Source organism: Pelobates fuscus, chromosome 5, assembly GCF_036172605.1.
Source record: "Pelobates fuscus isolate aPelFus1 chromosome 5, aPelFus1.pri, whole genome shotgun sequence".
Taxonomy (NCBI): Eukaryota; Metazoa; Chordata; class Amphibia; order Anura; family Pelobatidae; genus Pelobates; species Pelobates fuscus.
Genome location: NC_086321.1, coordinates 42634302 through 42654332, shown reverse-complemented (window position 1 = coordinate 42654332; position 20031 = coordinate 42634302). Strand labels below are relative to the sequence as shown.

Below are 20031 nucleotides of genomic sequence, written 5' to 3'. Positions count from 1 at the left end.
ATGTGGATGTGTGCAGTGCTCGCCATACATGGGCCTCAGCTTACAATGCTCCTTTATGTGGCTCATTGGATTGGCTATTAACTCACGAGTGGGATGACGTCATGGGAGGTGGGTCAGCTGGCAGTGTCTAGAGAGTCTCGACACTGGAGTAAAAATCTTTAAGTAAAGTAAAAACATTTTCACTGGAAATGGGGGAGAGAGGACCTAAAACAAACCTTGAAATAGGGCACAATAGCATTAGGAATATTGATTTGTATTCCTCATGCTATAGTGCTCCTTTCATCAATCAGTCAGATATAAGAAAATGGTGCTGGGAGGTTCATTGTGATAATGCCACAAGGAAAGACTCATTCACACAATATGAATTTAAACCAAGACACACTTGACAAGATCAAAAAATGCAGCATATAAACAGAATGTAAAAAATGTTTTTGTAATGAGAAATAAAATGACAAATCTTCTTTATTATAAATGGGGTCACAGGTAAGGTTCTGTTGGTATGTTCCCCCACTTTACATTTAGATTCGTACAGCATTCGTACAGTCAAGAAAATATAACGGGTTGTAAACTCTTGAAGCAGACTGTTAAATGTAAAGCATTTTGCAAGCTTTGTATTATTTCCAAAGAAAGTTTATACCCAAAATATCATTTCAGGAGGGATCCCAGAAGTCCCACGAGCTATTGGAGTTGGACCCACTGGGTGAATTGAATTCGGTCTTTGAGTTTGTTGAGTTCCTTCAACTAAATACATCCCCTACAAACACATTACACAGAAGGAGTTCTGTATTTTCGTTACATTTTGTTGTCATTTAATAAACAGGATTTATTTGTGGCTAGATTAGTTTTATGGTTCTCTAAGCTTTAAATTTGTGTTTTCGTGGCCATCTTCTCATTAGTCCATCTCATTTTCTTTTTATTGAGTTCTTTTAAGCTTGTGTTTCTGTTCTTGAAAAACAGGTAATCAGGAACAGTCTTCCCAAAATTTCCCTCTTGTGTGATCAGGTTCTTGTCTTTTTCTTCCTCTTTGTGGTTTGTACTGGTCCTGTCTTCCACTCTTTCACTGTGTAGCCTATCTTCCTGCTTCCTCTTGAATGCTTCTCTCACCACTGATGGAGGTTTGTCCACCTGATGTTTTGCCCCATATTGCATGTCTTGTTCATATAGTCCTAGACTGTGGCATCCCTCATCTTCCTCATCCTGAGATGAGTTTTCCTTTATGCTCTCCCCATCGGATTGGCATGGCGTTTTCTTTAATCTTCTTTTATTAGAGAGGTCAAAGGGTTCTTTCTGTTCCGTGCTGCGTAGTACAATAGAGTGGGATAGTCCTGTCCTTCCTCTCCCCAAACCTAAATTTAAAGTCAAAGGGCATTTTTGGGATTTACTGTGACACTGATAAATTACCTTAATTACCTTTCACAAACATTTAAACATTGTCTTACAAAATATACACATAATAATTAAAAAATAACATTACATTGACATACTAAGTTCATGTAAGCACAGTTATTGTACTTTTCTCAGATATAAACATATTTTAAAAATATATATTTTAAAGGTTGTAAAACTGCCCTGTTTATACCATATTGCTCCCAAACTGTATACAGACAAACATGTGACAGCACCCACAGCCTATTTACTCATGAGATATAGTTGCTATAATGCTTAGATAGTCGCTTTAATTCAGCATAGTTTTTTTTGCAAAATAACTACAATAAGTAATGATAACGCCTTCACAATGTTAGGATGTTCCATTAGTGGGCTTTAACCCCGTTAGGATGGCATTCAAAGTCCTGCAGATTGTGAACAGGGTTAAATCTCTGCTTGTACCAGGTAGTCCCAGGTATTAATTGAATCCTGTGGCTATACTTAGTTGCCCCAGACTGACAGATGAGCTATATGCAGCACTAAAAGTGAGCACTGCATAGAGCAGGCATAGGCAACCTTCGGTACTCCAGATGTTTTGGACTACACCTCCCATGATGCTTTGCCAGCACTTTGTAAGAGCATTATGGGGGATGTAGCCCACAACATCTGGAATGCCGAAGTTTGCCTATACCTGGCATAGAGAAATGTTTATATACATTAAAATGACCAGGTCTGAGCAATATCAGGCAACTTGTCCTTACTGTACCCTGTTCAGTTCTCTATTGGCACTTTGTATGAATATGGGCTTGTTTTTAACATTTTGAAAAAAATTTGTGTGTTTGTATTGACCTCTATGCACAGATCTCAATTGCAGTGCTTTCTTGCAATCCCATTAAAAGACCCAATAATTGGCAATATCCTTAGACTCTACCATTACTCCATGCACTGGAAGACTGCAATGGTGCGCTGCAAAGCAGGTGTCCAAGCCCTCTCAGTAAAACCATCCAATGTCATTCTTCCTCAGCCCAAAAGGAAACAGAGGGACGGTTCAAATATTTTTTAAATATAAGGGGAGGAATATCGAATTAGAAGAGATGGGGTCTGGGTGTGAGGAATGCGGTTGCCAGTGATCATATGCTTTGAAAACTCTAAGCTGGCATAGTAATAATATACCTATTGCTTGTTAATGGAGACATTTAGATAAAAGTAAATACTTCTTACAGGCAACAACACTTACCTCGAGAGTGATATCCTCTTTCCATAACTCCGTGCTTGACCTTCAAATGTCTGGTGAGATTACCTTTCAAGGTGAACTTACTGGGACAATAGACACACTTGAAGGGCTTGCTGTCGGAGTGCAGGTGCATATGACCCATTAAATTGTGCATTCGGTTGAATTCCTTCCCACAGAGCTGGAAAAAGAAAACATATGGCCACTTATTAAACACCTATTATCGTTCATTTTCATAGATTTTTGCTGTAGGAGGAAAATAATTCAGAGCAGAAATGCAACTATAAAATATTTCTCAACAGCTTAACCATTTGTGTGTCAGAGGCATATAGCGAATATATAGTAGTTAATGCACTATGCAGCAAAGGGTCGGATAGACCTCCGTTTAATCCCACCCTTAACTTGTCACCTCGCTACTGACCTGCTATGAATCTTATGGGATTCCATCCCCAGACACTTAGGCACTTCTGCTCAGATTTAACATCCGTCACTCAAATATCTAATAGCATTGATGGCCAATACAACACTCACTGCATGTGTCGAAACATCGATACTTTTTACCATTTCATTAGGTAGATTAGGTAGATTATGTTGTTGTGCTGATATTATTTTCGTACAGCTGAGCGGGATAGAATTTAGGGGGCAGATATATTCGAGCATTTCCATTCTATTGTCCTCAATATAAATATATCATAAATTTAGCTGATTTATGTTTGTAAGCGTATAAATAATTCAATATACCATAAAAAGTACTTGTATGTATTTCTTTACAGCAGCAACCAGGGAGACTTTTGATGTTTTGGTAATTAGCAGAACAAATATGGCTACTGACCAAAGAGGACCTAAAGATGGCTGCCACCCACAAAGCAAGGGTAAGGAGCCTGGAGATTCGCTGAAAGGAGGCATTCACGTATATGTAAACATCTCAAATGAGTACACACTGCAGTTGTAATATATGTGATATTTTATTTTAAGTGATAATAAATGATGGCCATTTCCCTTTAACATGTCACCTGTGGTCTCATAATGTTTGTGTATTAATAGATCTGCTACGCCACAGAAGTCTAAGGGCTTTTTTTCTTCTTTTTTGTTTTGTTATTTGTTTTAAGAAGCAGGCAGGGAAATTTAAACCGCGCTTCAAAGGACCACTGCTGTGCTCTCTTCTCTCATATCCTTTTATACAAGGAGGGTGTTTCTTCCCTTCGAGAAGCAGAAAGAGAAAATGAGAATGACTGTAAAGTGTCCAAAAGGACCGTGAGAAAACAGGAAGCCTCGAAAAGTACAAGAGAAAGCAAGATGAAATCTAATTGCAGAGCATTCCCTAGGGAGATGGAAAGTATTGTTATGAAGGCAGTTTCTGCAGTGATATCCTTCCTTCTCCCGAGGAGGAGCCGTATGCCAGAAAAGCTGCTATCTGGTCAATGCCTTAATCCTGCTGAATGTGGTCCAAGAAAGCCAACACCTCCGAGATCCCTTTGAGTTTGTTGCCATGTTGGCAGGGGGTACGTCAAAGTCAAAACACATTTAATTTGTTCTCTTTTATTATTTGAAGATGAAAGCAATGTAGCAAAATTCCAAATGTTTGACTTTTAATATTTACCAGACAAACGGACTAATATTGGTGGTGTCTGCTCCTGGAATTTGTTTTTCGTAAGTCACTAGTGTTAAAGCTAACAACCCAAGTGGGATTACAGCAAAGTGCAACATGTTGTCTTTAAGAAGTTAAAAAGAAAGGGGAATCATTTGTGTTCCAGTTGACACTAAATTTCTCTCAGCTGCAGAAAGAATACAAACGTAATAACTCTCAAAAAAATATTCCACTCCCCGACAATAGGCCCTGGATGATCAGAAACACAGCACTTCTAACAGGCATTAAAATAAGGTTTGGGAACACAATATGGAGGGTGAAAACCTGACTACTGCAAGCCACTTCATTTCAGTGTTCAGAAAAAAGAAACATAAACGGTAAAGAAGGGATTTAGGGCAAAGGGGTAGGGAGGGGACAGGTCCAAGGGGATGGGGGTCTCATGAGAAGTCTGCAAGTTCGCCTATAGGCAATTAAATAGAGACACCAGGGGATTCTGGGACATGCATGCAGTAAACACAGTTCTTACCTTGCATTTAAATGGCTTGATGTCTGAATGGACAATCATATGTGCTTTCAGAGTCTGCTTCTGGACAAAACTTTTGTAGCATAGATGGCACTGATAAGCCCGAATGTTCGTATGGATTAGGACATGTCTCTTCATGTTTGCCAGAAGGGTGAACTCACGTCCACATATCCCACACTTGTGCTCTTTCACACCCTGTATAAGTTAATGAAAACAAACCATTTACCAATTTGCTCTGACACAAGTATTTGAACAACATGGGGAATATTATCAGGGATCGAGGCCTTCAAGCGCCCTGTGCCAAACTTAGGAGTGACTATTGTGTATATGTCTGTGTTTTCTGCCATTTAATTATATGTGCATGTTTTTGTTCCTGTGTGTACAATGTCAGTCTTTGTGCATGTTAGAGTTCTTGTGTTTATTCAATATAAATAAGTATGTATTTCAGTGTTTCTGTGTGTTTACAATGTCAGTATGTGTCTATGTCAGTATTCCTGTCTGCGTACAATGTCAGTATGTGTGTATGTCAGTGTTTCTCTGTGTGTATAATGTCAGTAAGTGTGTGTAAGTGTCCCTGTGTGTGTATAATGTCAGTAGGTGTACATGCTGGTATTCCTGTGTTTATGCAATGCCAATAAGTGTATATGTTTGTGTTTCTGTGTGTATAATGCCAGTAAGTGTGCACTGTCATAGTTCTCGTGTGTGCAGTTTTACAGCAAAATTGTGAAGTGCAATCCCCATGCTATCTGAGCATTGTAGGAACTGTAGTTCACTATTTTTTCGACGGTTACTCCCTGATATGTAAAGAGCAAGTTCCATGATGCTATGAGTAGGCTGTGCATCACAGGAACTGTATATCACCTACAGTTTTATAAACCCCAGTTGTCACTCCCTAGGCCCCTGTGATTACTCCGTAGCCCCCTGCTATTACTCCTTAGCCCCACAGTTATATTTCCCTGGTTCACCCCTTCATCAATCTCTCCCTAGCCCTCCACCTATCTCTCCCCAGCCCTTAACTTATCTCTCCTTAGCCATTCACCTATCTCTGCATTCCTTCCTAGTTATCTCCCTCGAGCCCTCACCAGATACACACACTGACACATATAGATACACATTCACACATACAGATACATAGACATACAGATACACACTATATAAAAAGTTCAGAAGTGTAGCGCTTTTAAATACGAAAGGTTCACCTTAACAACAGTAGTTATGGTGTTTTTATAGAGTTACAATTTCTCAGACCTAAAACAGACATAAATAATACCACATAGTGCAGCTTATAGATAAAAAGATAATGATAATAAAGTGGAGTTTATAGATAAAACACTCACAAACAGGGAGCTATAACACCTAGCTCCAGTGTGGATCGCTTCTGGGTCCGTTTAGGCGACCCACCCCTATGTGGAATGTGTGTTCCGTCCTGAAGGAAAGTATATAGACACACAATAGGGTAGTACAGTAAGGTTAAGAAATATTTATAAATAAGTGTGTGTCTGTGACTGTGAATGTATGTGTGCGTCTGTGAATGTTTGTGTGTGTCTGTGAATGTTTGTGTGTGTCTGAATGTATGTGTGTGTCTGTGACTGTGAATGTATGTGTGTGTGACTGAATGTAAGTGTGTGTGTCTGTGAATGTGTGGGTGTGTCTGTGAATGTGTGTGTGTGTGTCTGTGAATGTATGTGAATGCATGTGTGTGTCTGTGAACGTGTCTGTGAATGTGTGTGTGTCTGTGAATGTGTGTGTGTCTGTGAATATGTGTGTGTCTGAGTGTCTGTGAGTGTATGTGCATGTGTCTGTGAGTGTATGTGTCTGAGTATGTGTGTCTGTAAGTGTGTGTGTCTGAGTGTATGTATGTGTTCTGTGAGTGTGTGTGTCTGTGTGTGTGTGTCTGAGTGTATGTGTCTGTGAATGAATGTGTGTGTGTGTCTCTGTGAATGTATGTGTGTGTGTATGTGCGTGTGTCTGAGTGTGTGTGTGCAGGCTTATATGTATATGTGTGTCTCTGTGTGTGTATATACACGAATACACAAGTGTATTTTATTTTAATTTTTTGGGGGGGAGAAGGAATCTTGGGAGAGTTCCCACACTTTATTCCCCAGGACTTGACCCCTGAGCAATACTAGCAAGCAAAGACCACAACAGGGCAGGGAGGAACAGGAAAGGTAAGTATTTAAACCATCAGGTTAATTCTGATTGGATAATTTCCAATCAGAATTAACAATCACACATGGGAGATATCTAAACCTCCCACTGTGATTGAGGCACTGTGCCTTTAACGCCGGGTCAGGTGACTGACCCCTGCGTGTAATATATTGGGCGGTCTCCCAGCGTGCAGCGTCATGCATGCTGCCGCTGGGGGACGTGGAGGAAGACGCGGGCGGCATCCGAGGCTGGTAGGATGCCGCTCGCCTAGCCCACGAGGAGGAGGGGACCGCGGACGGCTGGAGGGTGAGTACTGCGAGCGGAGTGCAGCCTCCCCTCGCAGCCGCCCGCGGGATCCCGACAGATACACTGACATACAGGTACCAACACATATAGATACACAGAGATACAGACATATAGACATACAGATACACACTGAGACGTACACATACACAAACATACAGATGGCAACACTGACACATACACAGACACAGGGCCGGTGCAAGGATTTTTGCCGCCCTAGGCAAAAAAAAATTTGCCGCCCCCCCATATGTCCAGCCCACCATGTGACATCACAATGCCCCGCCCATATGCTATGCCATATGGACCAACGCCAGTCTTCACAAAGTGTCTTATCTGAAAAGACAGTGTGTTTACATTAAAAAGCCTACAGGCACAGGCTATAGACACCAGAACCACTACATTATGCTGTAGTGCTTCTGGTGACTATAGTATCCATTTAATGTGAGGTAAATTAGAGATTAGTGCCACTAATAATATATTGGATTGCCTACTTACCACCAGATGAGGACAAGAGGCTGATGATGGGCTCAGTCTGGCCCCACAGGTCTGGTGTAGAAGAGGCTCTCTGGAGACTGTTTTTAACAGTGCTCACAACAATTAACGAACAGGAAGCAGCTCCATTTTTTAGGGCCCCTTACACAGCTCAAGGTCTGGGCCCCCAGGGGGCATACGCCTACAATGCCCACCCATAAATCCACCTACATGGCCCATCCATGAGTTGGGGATGTTTTATGTGTGCAATTTGTGTAAGGGATGTAGTGTGTTTATAGGGGATGTAGTGTGTGTTTGCGTGTAAGGAATGCATTGTATGTTTCTGTGTGTGTGTGTGTGTGTGTGTGTGTGTAAGGGGTGCAAGGTTTGTTTCTGTGTATGTAATTGAATGCAGTGTGTGTCTGTAAGGGGTGCATTAATTACCGTATATACTCGAGTATAAGCCGACCCAAATATAAGCCGAGGCCCCTAATTTTACCCCAAAAAACTGGGAAAACTTATTGACTCGAGTATAAGACTAGGGTGGGAAATGCAGCAGCTACTGGTAAATTTCTAAATAAAATTAGATCCTAAAAAAAATATATTAATTGAATATTTATTTACAGTGTGTGTGTGTGTATGAATGCAGTGTGTGTGTGTATGAATGCAGTGTGTGTATGAATGCAGTGTGTGTATGAGTGCAGTGTGTATATGAATGCAGTGTGTGTATGAATGCAGTGCAGTGTGTGTGTGTATGCACTGTGTGTGTATGCAGTGTGTGTATGAGTGCAGTGTGTATGAATGCAGTGTGTGTGTATGAGTGCAGTGTGTGTGTATGAGTGCAGTGTGTGTATGAGTGCAGTGTGTGTATGAGTGCAGTGTGTGTATGAGTGCAGTGTGTATGAATGCAGTGTGTGTGTATGAGTGCAGTGTGTGTATGAGTGCAGTGTGTGTATGAGTGCAGTGTGTGTATATGAGTGCAGTGTGTGTATGAATGTAGCTTGTGTATGAATCCAGTGTGTGTATGAGTGCAGTGTGTGGATGTATGAGTGCAGTGTGTGTGTATATGAGTTCAGTGTGTGTTTATGAGTGCAGTGTGAGTGTATGAGTGCAGTGTGTGTGTGTGTGATGGAGAGCATTGGTGGGGGGTGGGCATTTTTTTATTATTATTTAATTATTATTTTAATATAATTTTTTTTTCTTATATATTTTTTTATTTTATTACTATTTTTGTATTATTAATATATATATATTTTTCCGGCCCCCTCTCCCTGCTTGTTAGCTGGCCAGGGAGGGGGGCTCTCACTCCCTGGTGGTCCAGTGGATGGGCTGTAGGAGGGGGGCTGGCAGGAAGCTGTAACTTACCTTCAAAGCAGCTCCTGTCAGCTCCCTTCTCTCTCCTCCGGTCCATGCAGCTGCCTCTGCAAGTCTCGCGGCCGCGCTGAGCGTTGCCATGGTAACCCGTGGCAATGCTCTGACCCCGCGGCTCTCGCGAGACTTGCAGACGGAGTTGACCTGGGAGCTGCACGGACCGGAGGAGAGAGAAGGGAGCTGACAGGAGCTGCTGTGAAAGTAAGTTACAGCTTCCTGCCAACCCCCGGTCCTTGTCTGTATTATGGGAATGTAAATTGCCATAATACAGACAATTGACTCGAGTATAAGACGAGTGGGAGTTTTTCAGCACAAAAAATGTGCTGAAAAACTCATCTTATACTCGAGTATATACGGTATGTAAGAGAACGTAAGGGATGAATTGTGTGTTTCGGGTGTGTCTGTGTGTGAGTAGGAATGCATTGTATGTTTAGTGTAAAAGAGAGGGTTTGTGGGATAGGATAGGGACTGAGATGGGAACAGCTTTCTTTTTAAAAAAAAAAATCATAGTGCTCTCCCCTCAATTATTGATTTCCACTTCCCTTCTGTCCCTCCGTGTTCTCCCCTTCTGTCACTTAATGCTCTCCCTTGGCCCCCTGTCCCTCTGCAGTCCCCCTTGGTGGTCTTCTCACTCCCCCCTCCCCCCTTAGTGGTCCTCCCTCTCCCAAAATCCTTAGTGGTCCTCCCTCTCCCAAACCCCTTAGTAGACCTTCCCCTACTCCCCCCACCCCCTTAGTGGTAATCACCCTCCTCCCCTCTCCTTAGTAGTCCTCCCTCCTTACCCCCCTTTGGTGGTCCTTCCCCCCCTTAGTGGTCCTTATCCCCCCTCCCCTAGTGGTCCTTATCCCCCCTCCCCTAGTGGTCTTTATACCCCCCCTCCCCTAGTGGTCTATACCCCCACTCCCTTAGTGGTCCTTATACCCCCCTCCCCTAGTGGTCCTTATCCCCCCCTCCCCTAGTGGTCCTTATCCCCCCTCCCCTAGTGGTCCTTATCCCCCCCAATCTCCCATAGTGTCCTTACCCCTCCCCCCTCCCATAGTGGTCCTTACCCCCCCTCCCTCCCATAGTGGTCCTTATCCCCCCCTCCCTCCCATAGTGGTCCTTATCCCCCCCTCCCTTCCATAGTGGTCCTTATCCCCCTCCCTCCCATAGTGCTCCTTATCCCCCCCTCCCATAGTGCTCCTTATCCCCCCCTCCCATAGTGCTCCTTATCCCCCCCCCTCCCATAGTGCTCCTTATCCCCCCCCTCCCATAGTGGTCCTTATCCCACCCATCCCTCCCCTAGTGGTCCTTATACCCCCCCCCCTCCCCTAGTGGTCCTTATACCCCGCCCCTCCCCTAGTGGTCTATACCCCCCTCCCTTAGTGGTCCTTAACCCCCCCCCCCTTAATGGTCCTTAAACCTCCCCCCTTCCCCCCCTTAGTGGTCCTTACCCTTCCCTCCTGCCCATGTAGCGTGGCCGGGCGGCGCGGAACGCGGGACAGGAACCTTTGTTTCCTGTACCCGGCCACCGGCGGACTGACAGGAAATGCTCACTGAGTGAGCACTTCCTGTCATTCCGCCGGCGGCCGGGTACAGGAAACAAAGGTTCCTGTCCCGCGTTCCGCGCCACCCGGCCACGCTACATGGAGAGACCGGCAGGAGGGAGCGCTCTGCGCTTCCCTCCTGCCGGTCATAAACCCGGCCGCCCTCCATGCAGCAGTGCTGCGCCGCCTGGGGCTTGCTAAAGCGCTCAGGCGGCGCAGCATGAGGAGGCGCAGCGGGGACAGGGATCCGGAGTTGTTGGCAGTTGCATTGCTTGTCCCTCTCCCAGTTCACCCCTCCTCCCCTCGCAGCTCGTGGGCCCCCTCCACCTGCGCGGCTCAGGTTGTGTCAGCAGGGAGGAAGTGACAGGCTCACCCTTTTCCCCAGCTTTCTAAGCTGCTTAGAATGGGAGATAATAACCCTTCCCCTCAGGTGTGCAGCTCTATTCTCCCCTGTGATCAGCGCTGTTCCTCTCCAAAAAAAATTTCCTGCTTAGAATGGGCCCGGTCACTCTATTAAAGCTCCACAATGCACGACCTGGCCCCTCATGTATATGTCCAACAGGTAACCCTAAGTGCATGAGCCATTTGATGGACTTGTGGTTCCCAGCCTGTCCAGTGCAGTTGCACTGGTAGGGCTGCCATTACAAATTTCTTCATGCATATCCCCGGGGGAGTGGATTGTACCCCCGGGGGTTCGCCTACCACAGGTTGGGAACCCCTGGTCTAGCACATAAAAAGGACAAACCTATAGCACCACATGACACATGTGTACGAGATACTATAGTGATGTGTTGCTCCTGGCAGATGAAGCTGACAGCAGATGAAGACCTGGATAAAGAAGATGGCTGCAATGAGGAGCAAGAAATTCAGGTAAGTATATCTACCTTCCTTCCTCCCAGGGCGTTACTTTGCAGCAGAGACTTATGCAAACTGCCTTAACTATAACTATTTGAAAGGAGAAAGTGACAGGGGACCTTCCTCTACCATAACTAGTGCCATAACTATGGCCTTGATTTAATATAGCTTTTCAAATAATGTAATATTATTAAAAATAATTTTGTAATTTTTTTTTTTATTGCTATTTTTTTTTTATTGCTATTTTTTTTTGTCATTCAAAGTTTATTAGATTGAGAATTACATACAGTGTAAAAAAAAATGCAATGTATCTGAGAATGCATGAGTGTCAAAAAGGAAAGTAAACAGAAATACTACACCATCATCCAAGAAAGACATGCATAATAACATGCGGCCTGTTGCTGCCAAACAAACAAGACTGAGGTAAAATAGCAGAGGTAGCATAGTAAGGCTAGGCCTAGCTACTCATGGGTAATTTAGTGATAGTGCGGCAGACATTTGTGCCAGTAGAGTGTAGCATCCATGAGACAGCGCAGTATTGCTCGAAAAGACTAAGCTGATTACCGTGTCACAAAGCCTAAGCACCAGTTGTTGAGAGGTACTATAGGTACTTGTCAAGACCGGTCGTCTACTATGTGAAACATTTAGCACCGATGGCCGAGCCCTAGTGAGGCTAGGATAGGATGTCATACACTTTGCTCGTAGGCAGTCCCAGGTGCGCGCGTGGGTGTAGTGGTAATCGGGTTTCCTCTTACATTTAGGAGAGTTAAAGTGTATGTGGACGCCTCTGTGTGAATATGTGACATATTTTAAACACGAAGAAGATGGTGGATAAGGTGGAAAGAAAAATACGAACGCAATGTAGGAGGGAGAAGGGGAAAGAAAGATGGAAGAAGGGTTGCACAGGTTCAGGTAAGAGGGAAGGAAAAGAAGGATGAAGGAGAGGAATGGAAGGAGTAGGTCAAGGCTGAAAAATTTTAAGCGAGGGCAGGGCCGGCACTACCATAAGGCGGCCCAGGTGGCCGCCTTAGGGCGCACCGGCCCTGGGGGCGCAAAATCAGGCTGACCGGAAGGCGGGAAGCGCACTGCGCTCCCCTCCAACCGACGACCTATTGTAGCGTGGCCGAGCGCCCGGTTCTGCGGGCGCGCGAAGGAGCACTCTCCCATGTGTGCTTCCTCTTTCTTTAGCTCCCTCGCGCGCGCATACTGATACCGCAGCCGGAAGATGACGTCAGTGGACCTCAGGGAATCCCTTCAGCACTCCAAAAAGTAAGGAGGCTGGGGGATTAAATTAAAAAAAAAAAACACGTGTTAGTGTGTGTGTGTGTCTGCTAGTGAGTGTCAGTGTGTGTGTGTCTGCTAGTGAGTGTCAGTGTGTGTGTGTCTGCTAGTGAGTGTCAGTGTGTGTGTCTGCTAGTGAGTGTCAGTGTGTGTGTGTCTGCTAGTGAGTGTCAGTGTGTGTGTCTGCTAGTGAATGTCAGTGTGTGTGTGTCTGCTAGTGAGTGTCAGTGAGTGTCAATGAGTGTCTGCTAGTGAGTGTCAGTGTGTGTGTCTGCTAGTGAGTGTCAGTGAGTTTGTCTGCTAGTGTCAGTGTGTGTGTCTGCTAGTGAGTGTCAGTGTGTGTGTCTGCTAGTGAGTGTCAGTGTGTGTGTCTGCTAGTGTCAGTGTGTGTGTCTGCTAGTGAGTGTCAGTGTGTGTGTCTGCTAGTGAGTGTCAGTGAGTGTGTTACTGTGTGTCTCTTACTGAGTGCGTTTGTGTGTGTATTAGTGAGTCTGTTGGATGTCTGTTAGTGAGTGTATGTTTGTCAGTGAGAGTGTATGTTTTGTAAGTGAATGTGTATGTATGTCTGTCGCTGAGTGTGTCTGTCAGTAAATGTGTGTGTCTGTTAGCTGGTGTGTATGCATCTGTGCATGAGAGTGTGTGTGTGTGTGTGTCTTCAGCACTTACCTTTCTCTAGCGCCGGACTCCCTTGGCGCTGGGGATCCCTCCGCCTCTCAGCTCCGAATGCTCTTGCCGCGCACGCATTCAAACCGCCCATAGGAAAGCATTACTCCATGCTTTCCTATGGACGTTCAGTGTTTTAGAATAGCGGAAGCTCCTCGAGCGGCTGACAGTGAGACATCCACTAGAGGCTGGATTAACCCTCGGTGAAACATAGCAGTTTCTCTGAAACTGCTATGTTTTCAGCTTCAGGGTTAAAACTAGAGGGACCTGACACCCAGACCACTTCATTGAGCTGATGTGATCTGGGTGTCTGTAGTGGTCCTTTAAGTGTGTGTGCATCTGCATGCACTGGCGTACATACCGCGGTCGCAGGGGTCACAGCCCTGCAACCCCTGCGACCAGGTGCCCGCCGCCATGTGTTGCGGCCCCGGCCCGCGCAGAGTAAGTGCGAGAGGGGGGGGGGCACGGATCAATTTGCGCACTGGGGCCCCATGGGTCATGTGTACGCCACTGCACCTACCCTGGTGTCTGCCGCAGGCTGTGTGGAGGGGGCAAGGATATGAATGACATCATATCCCTGCTCCCTGTGTACCACACAGCGCGGCTGGCGCCCTGTGATGGGGCTGGGCTGCAGGACAGGACTCCAAGGAGCCAGACAGCATGCATCCACTGATGTAAGTATGTAATTGTGTATGTCTCTGTATGTATGTATGTCTCTGTATGTAGGTCTCTGTATGCCTGTATGTCTTTGTATGTATGTTTCTGTATGCCTATATGTCTCTGTATGCCTGTATGTCTCTGTATGCCTCTATGTCTCTGTACAAAATGTATGTGTCTGTATGTTTCTGTATGCCTGTATGTCTCTGTATGTACAAATGTATGTGTCTGTATGCCTGTATGTCTCTGTATACCTGTATATATGTATGTGTCTGTATGACGGTATGTCTCTGTATGCGTGTATGTCTTTGTATGCCTGTATGTATGTATGTGTCTGTATGCCTGGATGTCTCTGTATGTATGTTTCTGTATGTCTATGTATCTATGTATGTATGTATGTGTCTGTATGACGGTATGCCTCTGTATGTATGTGTTTATATGCCGGCATGTCTCTGTATGCATGTATGTCTCTGTATGATTATTTCTGTGTTTGTATGAAACTTATTTTAAACGAGGGTGGGGGGCACCAAAATGCATCTTCGCCTGTGCAACTAAAAATCCTAGCACCGGTCCTGAGCGAGGGGTAGGGAAGGTGGAGGGATTAGACTACAGTCCTGATCCCGCTTCCCCCAACTCCCCCCAGGCCAGGCCCAACATCCCCCGGCCTCTATCAAGACAATGTCTTTCTAATTTGATGAAGGTCCTGACGTAGCGCCTATGGTTCCATGATGGATTGTCTATACAATTATTGTGTTGTCAGGGACCCGCTCCTGCATTTGGGTGGTATAGGTAGCCACATGTTCTCCTCCGACGGCTATGGATTTCTCGTGCTAGTAGCAGAAGACAACCAGCTGAGTCAGTGGTACCAGGTGTCATGGTAGGTGTGTGTGTGTCCTGCCGCAGAGAGAATAATCTCTTCAATGTATCTGATGTCCTCTACCCTGTTTATCCATTCCCTTAGCATTGGGGTCGTAGTTCATTTCCAGTGACATGGAATAAGGCTGCGTGCCGCGTTGAGCAGATGAGGGATGACTGCTTTTTTAAAACTGCGTAATGGGAATGTGGTTAGCAGATATGTTTCCGATGTGAGTTGTAGGTTTGCATCCGTAATGGACGAAAGGACATTATGTATTGCCTCCCAGAAGGGTCTGATGAGTTGACATGTCCACCATATATGGTATAGAAATAGGTCACAGTTGTTCGTCATAGCGGCCAGCTTTTCTGGCGTTTTGTATCAATGGGAAATCATCTTGTATCCTGATTCATGGAATGTGGTGCAAATCAATGATTTGTTTAATTGTAACCCCTACACCTAACCCTACCCCTCACCTTACCCTAACCCTACCATAACCCTACTTTAACCCTACCCTAACCCTACCATAACCCTAACCTTACCCTACCCCTAACCCTACCCCTACCCTAACCCTACCCCTAACCTAACCCTACCCCTAACCTAACCCTTTTCCTACCTCAAACCCTAACCCTACCCCCTAACCTTACCCCTAACCCTACCCTAACCCTAATTCTACACTTACCCGAAGTCCTGAAGTTCCAAAGTGCCGAAGTTTTGAAGTGCCAAAGTTCCGAAGTGCCGAGCCGAACCAAAGTGCCGAAATGCTGAAGTTCCGAAGTGCTGAAGTCCCAAATTTCGGAATGCCGAACAGAACTGAATATTTTTCCCATGCACATCCCTAATCTGCACTGTTCACATAGTGTAGATGTCCCACTGTGTCTGTGGAGCTGCAGTCTGCAAGAAGCTAAAGGCTTGCGCAGGTGCAATCCACAAAGTAAAAATTCAAGTATTGTAGAAGTACTAGTACAAGTAGTGAACACTCACCAATGTTCTGGTCTTTTCCACAAATAGTAGCAATGTAGCAGTAGTTATAAAAAGGTTAAAACATTCTTTCTTGATGGAGCGCTGGAACTTTATCTGTTTTACCTACAGCCAGAGTCTTTGGGTGCCAACATTCCTGAATTTGTTGGGACAGTCCCATATTTTGGAGTACTGTTCCAGGAAAAATATATCCTGGAGATCTGTTCCATATTTTAAAAATCTTCAAGCAGACTTCAAAATACAGGAGGGGACTGGGCACTACGGCTTCAGCAGGGCATCATGCATGGTCTACTTGATGGGGCAAGCTGTTAATGAGCCTGGCCACCCTCTTTAGGTGCAAGCCCTCCCTTTTATGGTCAGAACCGCCCTTTGTACAATTCACTGTGCAGCTTGCCCACTTTGCAACTTCTGTCCCAGGAGGTGGGCAGTGAACATTGTCAGGAATGATGGCTACAGGCTCAGCGAGCTGCATCCACAGGAGGTTAATGGCGCTGTAGGCTGCTGGAGCTAATAGGATTTAGGGTATGTGTAACTGCCTGATAATTTCCGCAGGTCGTATGCTAATTTTTGTATGTTGTGCATTTTTGTGCCTGGAATGTATGCTATTCAAAGGTGGTGGCGGGTAACAGCAAGAGTATATCCTAAAAATAGGGAGCCATAATGTGAATAGGCACTGTCCCTCATAGTTACCTATTAATGAATTATAATACATATTATTATTATTATTTACAAACTCCCAATATATTCTTCAGGGCTGTACAATTTCCCAGGGGGACACATGCACTTTTTTGCCATATTTTCCAGTATGTGATTAACAAACCTGAGCACTGAGGCACAACAGCCAAATCTGGAGCTTGTTCGTACAAGGACTAAAAATATGCATGCGATCTAAAACACACTTGTTACTTTACTAATATCCAAGGGATCATTACCCCATGCTTGTTGCAATTATGATGGAAAAACTGGTCAATATTGGTGATTACTGGCCATTTTCATGATGCAAAACAATTAACCACTGGTAATAAACTAGTTGCATATGTTTTATGTTCCATTTGACTGGACCGGCAGACACCAACTGAGTCACTTACCTTGTGCGTAAGAGAATGCTGTTTGAGATGATGGGGCTGCACAAACTCCATGCCACACTCAGAACAAATATATGGACGGATGTCTTTGTGTTTCATCATATGATTCTGCAGTTGGCTTGGGTACTGGAATGTCTTATCACATTCGCTGCAGTTGTACTGCACAGGACCTTGATGGGCTGTTAAATGCCTTTTCAGTTGAGCTAATGTTGGAAAGTCCAGACCACATTCCACGCAAACATTCTCTCGTCCATTCTCATGCTTCGCCTCATGGACCTTGAGTTCACTTGGGTAAGCGAACCCTCTTCCACATATTGTACAGTTGTAGGGCTTCACCTCACTGTGCTGCATCATATGTCTCTTCAGGTGGCTGGTTTGGGTGAAAGCTTTTTGGCATACCTGACACTTATGTGGCCGAGTGCCCTGGTGTGTAAGCATATGCGTATGCAAATGACTTAGTTGCTTAAACAATTTTCCGCATCGTGTACAAGCATGGGGTTTAATGCCGCTGTGACCCAAAATATGTGTTACCAAATTATACTTGGATGTGTATGACTTCTCACACATTGGACATTTCCAACGTTTCTGATCACCCACGTCTACATAAAAACTTTCATCAATCTGGATGTTGACATCAACTCTCTCAGTGTTCTGTTTGTGGTCGTCATGTCCATCCATATGGGATGTACTCATTGAGTCATCCTTTGGTCTCCTAATGCCAAATGGTTTGTTGATATCAATGCTTTGTGAAGACATGTGAAAAGGGAACATCACACTGGGGTAGACCTTTTGGTAGAAAGGGTAAGAAGGGTGGAAATAAACAGATCCAGTAGGCCACATTACATTTGTTCTTATATGTTCCTGTTTAACAGGGCTATCCCATAAATTATCCACTGTCCTGTAGTACTGAACTCCAATGTTAGACAAGTCAATCATCTTGGAGCTGTAACTTGGATGTGGAGGAAGGTGATACATTAATGGAAGGCCAGATGCTAGAAAGTTTTTGTCTTCTTCCATTACATTCATTTGAGCTTTAAGATCTGAAGTGTCAATGCCACAGGATGTTTTTGTGGGCAATGTCTTTCTTTTCTGTGACCCACCTTCCATTTCTTCATGGAAACTGTGTAAATTGTCTGGATAATTATTATATTGGTAATGTGGCAGGTCGGATGTGTATTCCTCACCAAATGGTGACAGTCTATTGTATTTGGCAACGGATGGCGTGACTTGTCGGCAGTGGGAATAGAGAACATGCTTCTTTACATCTGGGTTGAAGCACAAATAATCTTTCTGCATTGTCCACCTGGAAGAGATACATATCTTTATTAGATAAATAATGATACATTAATTTTTATAGCACATTGTTGTAGTCATAGGTTTAAATGGACATTATGGGCACTCAGACCACTCCATCTCATTAAATTGGTCTGGGTGCAGAGCGCCTGACCTCTTAATGTTTACATTACAAGGTTTAAGACAACCTCTAGTGCCTCTCTTCCAGACATCCACTAGAGGCGCCTCCTGGACTTTACAGAGTTTGACTACATGAAACGACATTGGACATCCTCATGCTTTGCACAATAATCAATGCAGTGGACCTCACTTTGCCTGCAGTCATGTCTGGTTAAAATAGAACATAAACATAAAAAACTATGCTCTCCAGTAAAAAAACAAAAACGGAGAAAAAGGGCAGAACTTAATACAAGTTGCTTATTGGCAAATCTCACTTTTGTGTCTTGGGTAGCGGCTTGTGGTTTAGACTCCACCTGTTTTTATATCTACTCATTCATATATTGAGGACAGATCCAAAGACGGGTTAGTGGGGTGTTAAGGTGAAAATGTGCAGGCAAGCCACCGATAATGGTAACACTCTCTAAAATCCCTCCTAAATATACATCCAAAAACTGTATAAAACACAAAGTTAAAATACAGTGCAGGGCACCACAATCACGAATGTGAAGTATAGTTACCACTTCATAGGGGAACTGACCCTCACATAGAAAAGAAACATATAACGAGAATCATAGTGCAATCATCTAATAACGATAGTAAATAAAAAGCCAATAAAATGAACACTCACAAAAATATTGGCACAATTATTGGCAATCCTCCGACTTCGCAAGAGGAACCCAGCGGAACTGCTGGCTAGAGCTCCCCGGGTCCTCTCCTGCCTGTGGGCCGGTGAACAGGGCTGGACTGGGACAAAAAGTAAGCCCAGGCAGAGCAGCCCACTAGGAAGGGTGGGCCAGAAATGTGGCACGTTATATCGCCACCAATGACAAGCACCCCCCCGCCCTCCTAATTATTATGTTAGTGTGATACCCCACCAGAGCATTCAGTGCTGTCTGATAGAGAAAAAGTCCTAGTGACTTGTCTCTGGTGTCCCCATTAGTGGAAAAGGATTGTTAACGTGTGTTTTGCACGTGTGGGAATGCTCCCTGCGGTGTTATATGTGTTTGGATGTTTTTTATGTGATTGCATGTGTGTAGAGGAGACCGGTTATGCTGTAGAGTGTAAAGGGGTCTGTTTGTGGTGTATAATATGTAGCTGGGGCCTGTAGTGTATAGGTGTGTTTTTGGGCTGTATAATATATGTGTGTGTGTGTGTGTGTGTGTTTATAGGGTCTTTAGAGTGTGTCTGCCTAGTGGTGTGTTGCGTTTGCATGTAAGGACTGTATTTCGTGTATCTAGGAGTTGCAGGGGATGGCATTGTGTGTATGCGTATAGGTGTTGTGCACATGTGTGTATTGGTGTGGTAATAATAGGGGGTGTAGTGTGTATTTAGGGGAGTTGTGTGTGCATAGGGGTAAAGTGGGTGCACAGGAGGTGTATATCGGCATAGTATGAATGCAGTGGTGAGGTGTTTATAGGGGTATAGAGTGTGTAGTGCTTTTGTGTGTGTGTATGCAGTGTAATACGTGTGTTTATAGGGAGTATAGAGTTTGTGTAGTTGAGTGCAGTGTATAGGGGGTATAGAGTGTGTGAGTGCAGAGGGTGTAGTGTGTATATAGGGGGTATAGTGTGTAGTGTGTATATAGTGTGTGTAGGTGCAGGGGGTGTAGTGTTATGTATAGGGGTATAGTGTGTAGGTGCAGGGGGTGTAGTGTGTATATAGTGTGTGTAGGTGCAGG

At 44.5% G+C, this 20031-nt stretch overlaps 1 protein-coding gene across 2 annotated transcripts in view; it reads right to left on the bottom strand.

The window, feature by feature from the left end:
- Positions 1-465: 465 nt before the first annotated feature.
- ZNF366 (zinc finger protein 366) overlaps positions 466-20031 on the bottom strand; it is a 37086-nt gene continuing 17520 nt past the window's right edge. For both annotated transcript variants that reach the window (XM_063456781.1, XM_063456782.1), the window contains exons 2-5: positions 16905-18204; positions 4711-4902; positions 2603-2777; positions 466-1346 (exon numbers count right to left, since the gene is read on the bottom strand). In XM_063456781.1, coding sequence (XP_063312851.1) covers positions 862-1346; positions 2603-2777; positions 4711-4902; positions 16905-18197 — 2145 coding nt within the window. In that variant the 5' untranslated portion in view covers positions 18198-18204 and the 3' untranslated portion in view covers positions 466-861. The remainder of the gene's footprint in view (positions 1347-2602; positions 2778-4710; positions 4903-16904; positions 18205-20031) is intronic.